The sequence below is a fragment of the Cryptomeria japonica genome, chromosome 8 (assembly GCF_030272615.1).
Source record: "Cryptomeria japonica chromosome 8, Sugi_1.0, whole genome shotgun sequence".
Taxonomy (NCBI): Eukaryota; Viridiplantae; Streptophyta; class Pinopsida; order Cupressales; family Cupressaceae; genus Cryptomeria; species Cryptomeria japonica.
The window spans coordinates 150,204,418-150,221,483 of record NC_081412.1 but is presented as its reverse complement, the minus strand read 5'-3'; the positions used below and the strand labels follow the sequence as shown (position 1 = coordinate 150,221,483).

The 17,066-nt window shown below is 37.2% G+C and overlaps 1 protein-coding gene and 1 long non-coding RNA gene across 2 annotated transcripts in view; both read right to left on the bottom strand.

The window, feature by feature from the left end:
• Positions 1 to 11,388, bottom strand: LOC131031563 (uncharacterized). Its single transcript, XR_009103057.1, has 3 exons — positions 9,627 to 11,388; positions 9,364 to 9,493; positions 1 to 9,250 (listed from the first exon to the last, which is right to left on the bottom strand). It is a non-coding gene; the product is annotated as an uncharacterized LOC131031563 (long non-coding RNA).
• The window catches only part of LOC131031562 (uncharacterized), a 99,497-nt gene that overhangs the window by 18,595 nt on the left and 63,836 nt on the right, over positions 1 to 17,066 (bottom strand). The window contains exon 9 of the mRNA XM_057962714.2: positions 11,411 to 11,524. Coding sequence (XP_057818697.1) covers positions 11,411 to 11,524 — 114 coding nt within the window. The remainder of the gene's footprint in view (positions 1 to 11,410; positions 11,525 to 17,066) is intronic.

Below are 17,066 nucleotides of genomic sequence, written 5' to 3'. Positions count from 1 at the left end.
GACAACAGAATTTTGCTTAAACATACATGTCCTCTTCTAAAATGAGATTTTTTTCATAGATGCATACAAAATATAAAAGATAGGTATTCAGTTACACAGTATGCTGAGCATCCAATATCAAGCTGTGATTTATTTTGTTAAAATTTGTTATGCTAATTAAAAACAATATTCACCATTCAGCCTCCTATGAAATGGGAAAATTCAGAAAACCAATCACACAATGTAAACCATAGTAAGAGTAAAGGCATACATGAGACCAAAAGAATACTTATGACATCGAAATTCAATGCAAGGAATCTCTTTATGTACACTGTACACTATGAAGACTGACACTTGTATAAGTTTCGATACCAATAAGAACTAATTTCATTCATGGAAAGTGCTTTTACAAATTTTCTCATTGAAGACGAAATCATGACACTTCGAGGACTATTTAGTATTTACTGTAATAAAATATGCAAATTAACATTCAAAAACTTGCTCAGATTATATTTTAAAGATAACTTAATCTGATATATATATTAATCGAGAGCCACATTGCTATTCTGCATAAAGGATAGACTTCCAAGTTAAATTAAACATAAAGGATGTAACTACTTACATCTAATTCTTAGCTAGACTTGGAATTGACTCAAATCTGTAAGTTATCCATGATAATACAGTACTCAACAAACTATTTAGTATTTACCCTAACTTCCATTGATTATATATATGGTTGTGGTAATTTTTTTTGTATTTCATGTACGGTAAATTTCATGATACACTTATTGCTGAAATCATAACTTCAGAAACCACTGGAAATATGTCCTCAGGTGACAATCAGATTCTGTAAAATGTAAATCTTTTCAACATTATGGACTGCACATGGTTGTCAAATTCACAGGATTCAAACATCTAGAAATTAACTCAAAATGGACAAGGATTTGGTTGAAAGTTGTACCACTGAATAACCTCAAGAGAACTTTACAAACACTATCATCTATCTCTCGTGTTATATGAGATTTCGTAATGTCCTTTTATGCATAAGTTCACTAGAATGTGAACCAAGAGTTAGCTTCTCAAAATATAAGATTCTCTCCCCATTGAGCTTTGTTGGGTGAATATTTTGTAATCAACTAACTGATTACAAAATGGTTATGGCAGCCACAGTATTATGAGATTAAATCTCTCCTCTCAGAGAGGGGAGGCTCCCTTCCTATTGCTTACTTAAACAACTAGTACTTAACTAAGTCTATGTACATTCTAAACTATTCATTGGGTGTTACATTCATCCTATTCTCTTTTTTCAGAATAGATGTATCTCCTTTACAATAATTCACGACTACAATCCCTTGATAACTATAGTGTGTAATCAACCACAAAACACTAGTTCGAGCAATAATGACCAATATACAATCTTAGTTAGACTAAAGAATAACCATAAAGATACCAGCTAGTTTCAATAATCAAGAAGTTCATGCACGCCCAAAGTCTTTTGTTACTCCTTATATGAATTGAAAGAACAAGGTTGTGATATATGAGTAGCTCAAAGTCTTCAACATACACCACAAATCAATCTCTTAGCTGTAGATAACAAAATGCAGCTCAAAGTCTCCAAATTATTACCAGTTCGTACACATAACAAGAATTCCAAATTCAACAATGTAGCTCAAAGACTACAAAATCAGATTTAGATCACCTTCTAGTCAAATGATTTCCCACACTACACAATTCAATCACTTTCAAGATAATGTGACAAGAAAGACATAAGAACAATCTCACCACATCCCAAACTGAATCCGAGACAAAGTTGGATGCCAACTTGCTTCTTTAATTGATTGAATCTTGATTTACACTTTAAAAACAAAGTTTTGAAATGCTCTTCAAATCGGCAGAGTTTTCTAGCATAAGCTAGAAGGTAATATTTACAAAAGAGCTCCCTCCTATATATAGAGAAGAGCTGAGAGAAAAAAGTTGAAAGCTACAACTAATTAGACTTATTCAACAACAAAGTCCAATTTGATTTAGGACTAATGCTGTTTTTACATGTAATTACATATTCACAAAATACATGTAAAATGTCTTTGACAAACTACAAAAAGCATAAATAGAAAGCATGAAATATAAACCAAGTGTCCGAAGACATATCTTCATCATCTATGTTCTTAAAAAATTCTTCATATTTTTGTAAAACAGCTTGCACCTCGGAATCATCAGGTCTTAGGGCATGGCTGGAAATGGCTAGGACCTATGTGATGGCGTCTTCTATGTTGGTGTAACCCTTTCTATGTCTTTTCAAAATGGTCTCTAAGTTATCCAGAGTCAATTAAAAAATCCATCGATTTGTCAATAGAAGATATTGAGAAATCTTCTGATTCAATTTCAGCTTGAATTAGTGAAGTGAACACTTGAATAACTATATCAACAAGAAGCTTCTTCTGGTCCTCATCAAGTCATTTGCATGGAAGCTTCGAGACTTTGATAGTGAAGTCTAGCCTCTTGTCAATACTTATTTCCAATTCATCCTGCAATTCTTTTATCAGTGATTCTAGAACCTCCTTTCGGTGCTTCATTGCTTCCTGTTGCTCAATGTATTTCTTCTTGGTAGGGATTATTCCATTTTCCACCAACACTTCCAACTTGAATTCTTTTAACCTCATCCAGGCTTGGAGGTCCTCCTGCAACCGTAACTCCTGAAATAGAATATCCAAAGTCTAATCCAACTCAGACTCGACATTGCTCATGTTGTCCAGCAACTCAATAGAGGATTTCACAAGGTGAGTGCCTTGCGAAATCAACCTATCAATCCGGGTACTCACGGCTCTTCCTTGAGCTCCAATCCGTTTTGCCTTCTTGATGGCATCTTCATCAATAGATGTTTCAACAGGCTTGATCATCTTTGAAGACTAACTTATTTTCAACAAAACTGCAGTGAGTTGCTCCACTTTTAGTTTTAGCTGATCCTTGATGATTTTATCCCTCTCATATCTTTCCACCAATGAATCCATGGATGCTTGCAAGTCATCCTTGACACTTTCATGTGTTTGCTTACCAATCTCAATTCTCGTTACCACATAGTCTGAGACTTGAACCTCTTCAACTGTTTTGTTTGGAGGAGGCACGACCACTTTTGCGTATTTATTCCCTGATTGGTCTACCCTTACCCTTGAAATTGTTTTGGCCTTCTTTGCAACTTTTGGCTTTGCTAGAACAAGTTGATCAAAATCAAAGTCATCTGGAGAGATGACTTGTTTCTTTCTTTTGGGCGTAACTAACTACAATCAAGGAGGAAGAGCAAAAGAATCTCCTTCAGCACTTGTAACCACAACTTATGTTGATGTAGCTTGTTCTTGAACAGTAGCAGTTACAATACGTGTAGTATGGGTCATAATTGCAAATGGAGTTTCCACAATTGATACATTTGACAAGGATTCAGACATAAACTTATCAAAATTGATCATGGTAGCATCAAGCATGGTTGTAGAAACCTCAGACAAACTAGGAAATGAAGAAAGTGAGCCAAAAACATTCTCAATATTATCACGAGGAATATCTAAGATGGACTCATTAGCAGTGGATGAATGAATAGTTTGGATTGATACAGCAGGCATAATTGATACAACAAAAACAATAGGAAAAGATTGTTTGCTTGTAGCAAGATGGGGTACTATGGTAGAAATAGGAGTAGAGACCTCTGGAGCGACCACTGGTGTAGACTCTTGCTCTGAAGTGGCTAGACGCTCTGGTAATTCTTCCTCTTGATGTTCTTTTTTTTGCTCCTCATCTCGATCTAACGTTCCCTCTTTATACCCAATCTTATCTCTACCTATTGTGAATTTATACCGAAGTGCCTTTTTGGTAACAAAAGGATCTTCTTTGTTCTTTGTCCTTAATTCAACCTTCTTACCGGCAAGACCCGCGGTATCTTCTTTTGAACTTGTACTGAAAGGCTTCAATTTTATCCCCTTCCCCTATAACCAAGTATTAGGACTTGCAAGAATTGATTGAAATCTTGCTCTTATTGAAATCATTTCTTTTTGTGACCATTGGATTGGGGGAAGAGGAGTATCAACAATCTTCTTTACTTCATATGCAGGATCAAGGACATCTTCCTCATCCTCCATGTTTTTAGGAATATCGGCAAGGTCAAGATTTTCAATTTTTTCTAATGTGAGCCGACTATAATCCAATCTCACATCTTCTTCTGTATTGTAGTCTGCCCATATGTTTGCAATTCTATGCACATGAGTATAGCTCCTTTTGAGCTTGTCTTTCATGCTTCGATAATTGAAGTCCTCTCTTCTTTTCAAATTTCTTCATTGTTACCCACTACATTTTTGTTTCCATTGCTTTGGCCTTAGGAGATGTGGCCATGGAGTATCTACCGATGGCAAGAGGAAATTTGAAACTAGACTTGTGTGATTCTGATTGTCTGCCAAGTACAATCATGATTTGGCAGCACAACTCCATCAATACAATCCAACATCTACGATGATGGATGCCCTTGTGATCATACGGTATATTCTTCCTTTGGCTCAGCTTGAGTACTGCACGACTCTGTATGGTTAATGGCTTTAGTACGCATGATGGATTCCGTATGGCACAACTTCGTAGCCATTGCCATCACAATCTTTTGATTACGGGTGATGGATTCCGTATGGCAGAAGCGTCCTATCCGTACCATGTACGTAACAATAGCTAGTACTATACCAACGGGCAGAGTGATAGTCGCCACCGTACCAGTCGCTACAATGATCATCGTACCTACAATGGTCGCACTTACTACCACCACACCCACCATTGTTGGAATAATACTTGTCGAAGTTTCCGCACATGAGAGCACTGTACCTTCCACTTGACCAGCCTAGGAGGTTGATGCTTCGTTGGATGGATGGATGGAGAAATTTGTCGTAGCACCTTGTGCACCTCCACCTTCGTCACCACGTATAGTCAAGGGTACATACATCGAGGATAACTTACAACCGGAGGGAGGACATGAGGAATTGGTAGTAGAATCACATCTAGAGCAGGCAAGAGAGCCAAGCAGGAGAGAAGAAGGTGACAAGGGGAAGATAGTCATTGACATTGGAGAAGAGAGCATACAGTTTGGGACGATTGGGATGATAACAGAGTCTCTAGTAGGAAGGAGGACAGTCAAGGAGAAAACTGCATTTGGGTTTCAAAGCCCGACCCTCAGGATGCACTTGGATCCATCTGGAGGTTCTTGGCAGAGTTGGACGACCTCACCGAGGTCACTCTTGGGATTGCAGACTTGGCCAAACAGGTGGATGTGGGTTCGATATGGGAGGCTGAGAGACTCCTCACCTTCACGAGGGGCGGTTGCAAGGAGGAATTTGCAGAACATTTTACACACCAAGGCTGGCCAGCTCAGGAGATGGAGGAGATGCTTGCAACCTGGCAATAGGTGCCTACGGAGGAGGGTCAGGGCAGACTTTTGTCTACCTTATAGGGCATGGAGATCTTCTTCAAGGAGACATTCTATCAGATGAAGAAGGCTGAGACAGGAAGAATAACTGCAGTAGGAGAGGTCGCTACTATTCAGGAGGAACTCGCATTTCAGGCGAAACTTACTACGAGCGAACAACAACTACGAGCAGCTCTAGAGGGCGAAGTGGAAAAACAAAAAGCATTGGTAGCAGGACAGAACACTAAAATTGCAGAGATGCAACAACACCTTGCAGCAGTCATGACACAGTTGGAGCAGAGGGAGAAGGATGTTATGGAGGCGGTTTACATGGTGAAAACAGCTAGGGAGCGCCAGCTGGTGGTTGAGCGCGATCTGCGACTCCGTATGGAGCAAGTCCAACGCCTTCAGCAACAGCTTTCAGCGTCCTCAACTACTCCACGGACATCCTCTCACCATCCCAATGCTAAGTAGTTTTCAGTAGTTGTATAGCACCATTTTGTTCTATCGTCTGGAAGACAACTTTTTGGGGGGGCTGATGTAGACGGCAATTATGTCATACTTAGCTGAATAATACCTGTTATGCTTTAATTAATAAATGGCAATGTAATGGGTTTTAGTTCTCATAGGGGGTAGTTGGTAGTTGTCGGTGGTTGGCCTTCTTAACCAACCACCAAATGGTATATATGTCTGGCATTGTATCGAGAACGAGATGATGTTAGTGTGGTACTCATTACATATTGCAACAAAAGATCTAATATTCTACCATATACCATTGTCCATTCTATCTGTTGTTGTTTATGCTTTTGTTATTGTTTAGTTTACTTTCTATAATAAAACACATACCCCGTAAGGAGTAAACAAAGGCCTTTAACCCTACTGAGAAGGGTTATTAAATCGTTTACCTCCTCCTTGAAGTCACTTCGATAGAGAGTTTTTAACCATCTTGTAATTGTTGGTCTAGGAGTCAGAACCCAATTTGCACTTATATTCCTCTTACATTTGTCAAAGAACTTGTCATAGCAACCTTGTGCTGACTCCACTGTAAGATCAGCATAGTCAACAATATCTGGACACTTGAAGATTTTATCAAAAAAGTCCTCATCTAACCTTATGAGTAACTTCCCATCTGCATCTTTCACACTTCTGCTCTCTTTGTCAAAATGAGCAGCTACTGCTAGAACAAAATTCAGATCATGAGTTGACATAGGAAAAGAAGATGCCAGGTGAATATTGCTATTCATAATAGAGTGCATGTTAGATAACACTGGTTGCTGATTTATTCTGTCCAAGAACTTTGACATATCCACATGTCCAATCTCAGTGTCTCTGATGTCATTGATGTTGGATGACATGGTCTCTGGGAACACATTCCGATACTTATACTTCATTGTCTTCTTGCTCGGAGAAGGCTTTGACATCTCGGAGGGAGCTGCAACACTGAAGTGATCACTTCCCCAGTGTCAGAAAAATTTGCAGTATCTGTGCATTTGAGGAAAAATTTAACACTTCTGCATATTTGAGTGTTGGTGTCAGTTGAAGAAAATTTCTCGATTTGCATGAAAAAATCCTTCGTTAGTGTATAGACAGAAAAATTCTCCGATTCTAGATTGGGGTTTGTCACAACTTCCAGATCAAAGAAAAAACTCCAAACTATACAAAGGGGAAGTGTTCATGTTGATCGGGTTTTAATTTCCAAACTACACGTGAAATGTGAAGGGATGTAGTTCGGAAAATAATACCCGAACTACATCTATGGATGCGTTTCGTATTAAATGTAGGTCGGAGTTTAAAACCCGATCTACATTAAAAGTAATGTGTTCAGTATAGATCGCTTTTTAAACCCCAATCTACATTGACTGTAGAGATGGTTGTGTTGGAGTGTTGGTTGGGGTTTAAAACCTGACCAACATATGGGTCAATCTTAATGGAATGTTGGTCGGGTTTTAAACCCCAGCCAACATGGGTCTTATAATGTAGTTTAAATATTATGGTTATGTAGTGTTGGTAGGGGATTAGATCCTAACCAACATCTAGGGTAGGGTAGTGCTGTGATACCGTGTCGTTCAGGTTGCGAAACCGAAACTACACCATGGTTAAGGTAATGCGGTGTAGCTCAAGTTTTGTAACCCGAACCACAATTGATTTAGGTAATGTGGTGTAAAGGAAATTTCTCTTCTATGAGAAATGCGTACAAGAAAGGAGAAAAAGTGTGACATAAAAGAAAGGAAAAACAAAAAATGAAAAACAAACAATGGAAAACTATATCAAACAAGTGAAAACCCTATAGAAACGGAAGAAAAGCGGAAGAAAATAACAAAGATTACTTGAAAGAAACACGAAAAGGGCAAAGAAATCCACTTTAGCCTTGCCACGAGAAGAACAAGAATGTCATAGAGTCGCCAAAAACTCGATCAGACAAAAAGAACGACGAAAACTGAGGTAAAAACAAGTTTCTAAGCAATTGAAATACAGCACTTAAGTTGCCATTATTATCACACGTGCGAATCAGGGGTTTTAAAACTCGAAATGCATGACAGTGTGAGGGGAGGTATGCATTTCAGGTTTTAAAACCCGAAATGCATCATAGAGGTATGAAGAAATGTAGTTCAGGTTTTAAAACCCGAACTACATGGAGCAGGTGCCAAGATATGTAATAGTAGAGAAAAACTCCAGCATTACACTACAAGCCAAAAAGCAAGTGCAATAGCGCTAAAAATCCCCGACACTGCACTTGGAAGAAAAATGACTAACTCCAAAGAAAGGATTTTTACCAAATTCAAAAAGACAAACTAAGGGACCCATTTTAGACAATTTCACGACAAATAAGGGACGCACGAGAGCAATTGAAAATTGCCTTGATTAATGTGCTTAGAGCACATGGGCTACAAAACAGACAAGTTTCGTAGGGGTTATCCCACGGCTTGAGTCAACTACAATCGAGGATAACAAGCTTACACTTTAACTGGAGATACAATCCAAGTGATTATAGTCAAATTATGACAAGATAGTCAAACAAAGGTATCTCCAATGATGGAGAGTTGATTGAAGCTCTCACCTAGTCATATTTTAAAATTCAAAAAACAGTTTCAGAATTACAATCAATTGCACAGGATATAATAAGCATAAAAGACCAATTCATATACACCAACAATGACGTGCCATTATCAAATACCATGATGCAAGGCTGTGATCATCATTGTGAAAGGTAAACATTTATGCATGGTATTAGTCTTGAAGCAAGCTATTTCATAAGGCCATATTTTGTCTAAACTAAACTTCTTTGTGGAATTTTTTTGTGTGGATGTATAAGATCATAGTGCCATTTTAACTTTTAAATCATAATGGACCACTGTTAGATATCAAAAGATAAATAAAAAGAAAGGCATAATATGGGCAATGTTAATGCAAGATAATCATGCAGATTTGTTCTGAGATTTGGAAAGTTTGTGGTGCTGGAAGATTAAATTTATAAGGACCAATAATACAAATAAAAAACAAGTGAAATAAGGGTCAATGCATGCACTGAATAACAACCAAAAGAAAAAATACATAAAGGAAAAACTGCTCCTAGTGAATGATAAAGATTCACATACACAGCAAATATATAATTGATTGTTCTATTAAAACACTCTGTTTATACTTGGATGAAAAGAATGATAAAGGTTCACATACACAGCAAACATATAATTGATTGTTCCATTAAAACACTCAGACTGTCTATAATTGTAAAATGTTGACTTGTATTGAGAGAGGTTATGATAGTGTTTATGACCTTTGACAGAAATATTGTTGATAGACAAGGTGAAACTACTGCAATAATTTTTTTTCCAAGTGTATGCAAATCTGCAATTTAATTACATTGGATAACTTGTAAATGATTAAGAGTGGAAGCATTAATCAGCAAATAGAATAAAATCAACATACCATAAACTTGCAATACATAACATGGAATTTACATGAAGAAACCCTTTCGGGAAAAAACTCCACCAGAGAAAGAGGACAAATATGCATTAATCTTCAATAAGCATGATATAATATCAACACACTTCCATCAACTCTAATAGCATTCCAGCAGCACCTGTGTACCTGTGAAAATATAATATATCAAACTACTATCTCACACCTCCAATATATAGGTAAAGAGAGGAAAACCCATAAATGGTTTCACCAAAAAAATGGATAGAAAAACCATGGTATCATGCAAAAACCTCACGCCCACCTTAGAGAGGATCTTCTGAGAATAGAAAACACAATCAATGGCTTCACATAGGCAAAATCAGTGCATCTTCAAATATCATATGTAACTGCAAGGCATCTTTGACTCGTAACTCTTCAACTGCTCACATCCTCAAGTTTAGAGCTCGCTTATGGAGAGGACAACTTATGTGGGTCCCATCGGTTATGACAAAATTCTCCACACCTCAATCCTAGTGGCTAGAATTGGGAATTTGCACCAAGTCCGAAGTCAAAAGTAATGCCATCTTAGTGCTCCATTTCCCTCATGAATGCATAGACAACTAACATCAACATTCCTAGGAGAATATTGAATACAAAAATCTCTCCAAATACACACTACGCGTCCATGTACACTTTCCAGAAGTGTTGGAGATAAAAAAAAATATATGCATAGGATTTGCAAAGTTAATGGCATCTTAATGTTAACAAATATTTCTACTCTAATCGGCCATATGCAAGCTGGATATAAATATCAATGAGCAGCATACATGAGGAATTTAGAAATTCCACTGGTCTCCACACTGCAAATAGCCCAAGCCTTCACCAAACATTTTATATACTTACAGCAAGGTCTATGCAAGTAGCATCCCGAAATTTGAAAAGGTAGAGCTGTTTTTTGGGTTAGCAGTGTCATGAATAATTTTAATTGCTTCTTATTTTAACTAAACTGCTTATTTTCAACCATCACATGATTTTGTGACAAAAAGAAAAGAAATGGGAGCGAAGATTTTATCTGAAGCCGTGAGGCAAAAAAGAGTTTTACCAGTCACTGCCTTACTTCAGCCCCATCTCTTTACCTCTCATTGGAGCATCCTAAATTGTGGCTTCTCGTACTTTTTAGGTGAAGACTTCAAAATAAGCTATTTGCTGTACATTGGGACCATCCGGACCTAAAGAATAGCAGTGATGGTATTCATGAGACCAATCTATTACGAAATGTAGATGTGGGAAATGATGGAGAATAACATAAGCAACTCTTCAAAAAGTCCTATAACAGAATTTGTTGCTAAGTTCGTAAAGAGACTAAAAAGGAATCTTAAGTGTTTGACAAGACAAATACTGCAAAAGCTGCATACACTGCTAACAAATCATGAGAGAGCTTTTTAAGAAAAAAATTTGTGACTCATCTTAACCTATGAATTGCCTCAAACAGGTGAAGTATAGAAAGCCTCCATATAATATTTCACTAAACGTAGGGGTAAAGAGTCTTGAAGGTGGGTTTGGTTGGATTAAGTAGAAAATACCATTTATAATGTGACGATATTACAAATAAGTTCAGTTGATAAAGAAGAGCATGTAGGTATTTGCCACATAATTTTTTGTACTATAGGCTTGCATTCTAAGTCTCCATTAAGAGAGAAAGATCTGAATATGATACAATATGTATTTATCCTCAATATATATTTCATGCTGCTACAGCAAGAGTAAAAAAAAAAGACTATTTCCATTATCAGAAAGTTAAAACAAATCTGAAATATTTTTGAAAATAAAAACAAGAAGTACTTATGACATGCAAATATATCAGAAATGTTTACCAATTTAGTTTATTTTTTGGAAACAACTTCAAGCTTCACTAAGAACATGTATTGGGAGATCTCCAAGATACTCCATCGACAAATAAGATATTAATCATTTAATGCAAACTCATATTCAATGCTAAAAAAGCATAAGTCAGTAAGAAGATAAATAAAAAAGTAATAGTTACGCATAATAAAAATAAAATAAATTTAGTTAACATTGAAACACGAATATGCTAACATGTTTTACCTCATCATATTTTTCAAAATTTTGAGTGTCCAACTCCCCAGTGACCACAGGTTTGTATGCTGCTTCCATCTCATACAACCTGTCCCATTGAATACCTCTGAACCATGGATGTGCCTGGGTGACAATAGACCAGAACCAACATATTTCATAAACATATTCCAATAGATATTTCCCTTTGGAAACATTCCATTAGTTCAGCCAAGATAATTCAAAAAATATTAAGTAAAAGAAACAATATGCTACTTCTAGACAGCTGTTTAAATGTTTTCACATAGCTATTTCAATGCTAGTACCAGTAATAGAATTTTTCTTTTTAACCTTCCTAATTGTTTCTTTGCTTATTTTTCTACTTCTCAATGTCTTATTTAATTAAGGATTGTCCCTTGCGCCAACAAAAAGCAGTCTATGTTCCTGGTGCAGGAGCACCTGAGGTTTCTTGATGAACTTTCAAATTTTGGAGTGAATGATCCTCATAGGGTCAATGATTGAATAAAGGACTATTGAAGAGTCCAAAAGTGTGTTTTGAGGTTGTTTGTAGTTTGATTGTCCTTAGTCTTAGCTTATTTACTCAGTTTTGGCCAATGTGCCTTTGTAAACCTCAAATGGCATCATATAGCAAAATTTTGTAAAACTCCTTGTAAGGCCTCATAAGGCTTTTGAAAATGTTTATTTGATGTTAGGAAACCATCCTAGGGGGTCAAGAGTGTGAAGATATGCAAAAGTTGTAAAAAGGCATTGTGGAGTAAAAGTTTTCATGTTTGCTTGACAACGTTTTGCAACAATGTGAGCAATTTTTACAAAATGCTCAAATCGGTAGTTAGAGGTCCGATTGGTGGTTGGTTTTGATTGAGTAGGCATATTTAAGGCCTCTCAAAACATTGTAAAAGAGTTGGAAGTTCCAAAGATTGAATTTTGAATAGCAACTTGAAGCAATTTCCAGATTTTTCACTAAAATTGACAAATTGCTTATTGCAGTCCGTACTAAATGAATTGATTTCTGTACTGTCCTTTCATGGATGCTTAGCCTGTGTTGTTGTGGTGCTTAAGAAGTATTTGAGTCCCTTCATTGTGCAGGTTTAGTTGGTGTATTTGAAATCTTTCTTGTTTTCACTGCTCGGTGTTTGAGTAAAGGGGTAAGGCCCTAGAAATGGCTCCAACTTGAATTCCCATTGTGTTTTCTCTATGGCCCTTGGGATTCGAGTAATGGAGTCTGTGTACAGTGTATATACAAAGTTTCATGACCTGGAAGTTGCATTTGGACATTTTAAAAGCATGCCCTAGGCGAGCTCTGCCATAGCCCGGCTAGGTACATGACTGCTATTTTTCCTATTTCTTGCAAGGGTGATCAAATTTGATTGAGCCAAGTGATTGGCATGGAAGATGGTTGTCTTGCAGAGCCTCAGTGTGAGTGTGGAGACCTATAAAACCCATTGGTGAAAGCATACAAGCCTAAAACCCTTCAAAAGAGCCATTTTTGGGGGCCGCACTTGTACGAACATGTCAGACCACCTCATCTCTAAAATCTTGAAGAGTGTCCAAATGGGTGTCCAGATCACAAAAGCTTCTGGGGGGTCATTTGGAAGTTTTTAGAGTAAAAGTGCAAAAACCGTGACAGGACGGCTAAAGGGGGCTCATAGGGCTACAAGGCCTAAAATATAGGAATCATGAAGGCGATAAGGAAATGAAAGGGAACAAACTCTAAAACCACATGAAGGGAGTTGACAAACCATCTCAGACCCCTCCTAATCCCCTGCAAGTGAAGAGTAATGAATTAGACATGTTGGTGGTTGGACTTACTCATGTGAGTTCTACCTTGGTTGAGTAACTGGAGCAATCCAACTGATAGGGAGAGTGTTGGGATTGCCTCACAAGGAGAGTGGGGCATAGAACAAACAAGGGAGCCCACAACATCACCCTTTCCCAACCAACAAACCAAATGTCAACTCATTTGTGAGAATCTCCCTATCAGTTCCCCTTGATCACAGTGAAAACTAAAATAAATAAAAAAGGTGTCAACGCAAGGTGAATCTCTAACTCCTTTACAGGATAAAATAGGGGTACCTAGTAAGAATGGACAAAACAGGAGTCAAAGTAGGGTACAATAAATCTTCAACATGCAAAGGACAACTAAGTGACCAGGCACCAATGAACTAGCCTAATTGTCAGCAAAATGTGGGTATCAACCTCAATGATTTTCCATGAAGCTAAACATTGTGCAGTGGAATGTTGGGAAACTTTGGAGACGAGACAGTTTAAATCATACATTATTACACCTTAGGTTGTATTCATCTTGCTTGAGTGGATATTATTTATATCATGCATTTTATTTCTAGATATTATATTTAGACAATTCTAGGATTAGCTTGAACTCTTTCTTGGTTTTCTGTAGACAGGCTTTGGAAAATTCATTACATTGCGGAAGACTGAATTCTTATCCTCATCTTCTCTTCTATCATCCATAAATTGCATTTTAAGGATGTAGAGTTTGTGGGATTAAATTGATTAAAAAGATAGTACCCAGTTCATTCATTTTTTTCATGTCTGTATTAGTATTTATTTCTGCAAACTAGGCAGTTTTCTTTAATTCTATTTCATCATTTTATGGATGCAAAGTTTGTGAGATCAATTTGATTAATAGGAGAGTACCCTGTCTGTTCATTTTTTCATGTTTGTATTACTCTTTATTTCTGCAAACTAGGTAGCTTTTTTTAATTCTATATTGTTCCTTGTGTTAAATTTAATTGAATACATGCATTAATTTTAGATGTTATTACAGTATTTCTGCTGCCATCGTGCAAGAAATTCAAGCCAAAATCTTACATGGTATCAAGATTCAAAACATCTTTGCAACCATTCTACAGGAACTTATTGCCAAAATATTACATGGTATCAGAGCATCTTTGCACCCATACTGCAAGATTTTAGAGCCAAAATCTTACAGAGAGGTCGGCTACCATTTGATAACTCATGGACAATATAAATACAAATGTGCTCTCTCTTCAAGAGGATAGAAGTTGGTGGATTCAAGTTTGTTAATGCACAATTGGAATGGTGTATGAGTACCCTTCTTGTGAGGAAGGTAAGTGGGGGATTACTGTTGTTGCTTCTTGGATTACAGCTCATATCCCTGATAAAGGAGAGGCCATTTAGGTAGGTTTTTTCGGTTAACAATCATGTTAAGCATCGTCACAGGAGGTTATTGTTTCCTATATGCCCTTATGAACCCCTTGTTACAATCTAACTTTCAATGGATGGCTCAAAAGCAGTTCAATCACCAATAGGTCCTTGGAGATGGATTTAACACGGTAAGTGGGATGGTAATTCTGTTAGAACATAAGATGATTGTATTTTGATCTAAAATGAGGCAAGCTTGGAAGTACTGTGAAAGGATGCATGGTTTGACAAACATAGAATGGGGTCAAAAGCATCTCGTTAAAAAAGGATGGAAAAGGTCATCCAAAAATCATGGGAAGGAAGCAGATTCAAGTTGGGCTTGGAGATTATATGCAAACTTACATTTTTCTTGTGCATGTAAATTTGCACATTGTTTGATCAAATTATTATCCTATTTCTACTTACATGATCGCTGGTGTTAACCACCAATTTGATTCTCATTTCTTGGTCAAGTTGAAAGCTTTTTATTCTTGACATAGCACATGATTACTGGTGTTGACTGTCAATCTGATTATCACTCCTTCAATTTTTTTTGTTTTTAACTTAGCAGAAAACAGTAGTTGCGTTCTTTGGTGGGAGAATTCCACAAAAAATGTAAAAATGTTACTAGATGGATGAAGAGGATGTACCTTAGAAATATTAATGCTACATAGTGCTCAAGCTTTCATATATCATCAAAGTCTCTAATGAACTATTCATGCAAAAACTTTGGCTACATTGGTGTTGACATGTTTTTTAGGACTACGCCGAACACAGAATAAAGTTTGCAATTTCCAATGGTCACTTCACTCTCTCTTGTTTAAAATCAGACCGTATGCTAAGATTGCAAAGAAAGATCAAACGGCTAATCTCAAGGTTCCTTTTGTGCGTGGACGTGACTTAGTTAGTTGATGGGTTTGCTGTTAACCCAAGGGGCCTTACATATGCTCACAGAAGATTTTAAAAAATTTGAAGGTTCAAGGGTTTCTATGTGAATGATTTGCAATGAAAGCTCTATTTTTTAAATTTTGGGTTTGAAATATGCAGAAAGTAAATGAGTGAAGGGTTTAGAAAACTAGGCTAAGATTAATCTAATCTTACGAACAAGGAGACGGGATCACTTATGCAAAATCCAACCACGCTTCGCTTTGCCAGCAGAGCACAACTACACGAAGGCGGTTCAATCTTCAGAGGGTGTGTTAAGGATTCTCAATTCACCAATGGAAACCATCAAATTGAACAATCTGCACTGATAATCGAAGTTAAACATACGCATATAAAGGAGGCTCAGGCTTACTTTGCATAGTATGCAACAACTAGCCGCACACCAAAAGTATGAGCACGGACTTTGCAACAAGCAACCCTATCAAATCTAGTTCATCTAACAACATGAAAGCAAATCTAATCTATATGAAGAGAGTGAGACCATGCAAGCTTCAAAACAGCACAAGAACACACAAACAATAGAACAATGTATTAAGTGTTTGCTTCAAAAACTCTTAGCAACAATCTTTGACAACAATCTCTCCTCCCTTACAAATGAGGGGGGTCACCCCTTTATATAGGCTTCGGGCATTGGCTACATGCAAACCCTAATTAGGGTTTTCCCTAAAAGATTCTCCACTCAAGATGCAACAAGGTGGGAATCAGCATTTAATACCCATTAAGCCCATATACAATTAATTCAAATAGCCCCAAAATGGCATCCATTCGTGCATTAAATGCACCCCATTACCTCAAACATGCTCAAAATACAACAAATATTCCCATGCAAGAAATAAATGCTCATCATTCTTCATTTGATGGCTGCATGCAAAAAGAATCTGTCATAAAATCATTAAGATGATGGCTGCATGCAAAAAGATTCCTCATGCATTGACCAGGCCACCACTAAGTCAAAATATTCCAACAGTAAATGCGCCGCCACTACTCAATCAAAAGATTCTCGTCCAAGAATGGACGACCATTATCCCGTTCATTATTTGCATACGCAATGAATTTACTGATGACGGCTGCCAGCTCCTCGATGGAACACTTGGCACACAATTCAATATCAAACTCCATCAAGGTAATTTCCTCCCCGCTCTTGGAAAAGAAGCCTTCCCACTCCATCATGATTTCCTGTGTCTTCTTCATCGTACTGGAAAAATCTCCATGCTTATATAGAATTTCTCAAATCGTGCTACTAAGTTAGGATGCATCAATTTTGGCAATTGCATTCATTATGCGTCATACTTTCCATTTATCTCGCCATGCACATGGAATCTTCCTCCTTGTTGAGTTCAAATTTGGAAATTTCTCTTAATGCACTAAGTCATGCGTCATACTTAGAATAGTCCTTGCCAACTCACTAACTTTCTATTCTTTTCAAATTTTGGAGGGAAATTGGAATATTCTTCAAGATTCACCTAATTTATCATCCCAGCTTGACTTTCTTGCTCCAGAGGGAATTTTCCACGCTTTTCCACCATCTCCTATTTTTTAGGGATTTCCCTAAAATCTA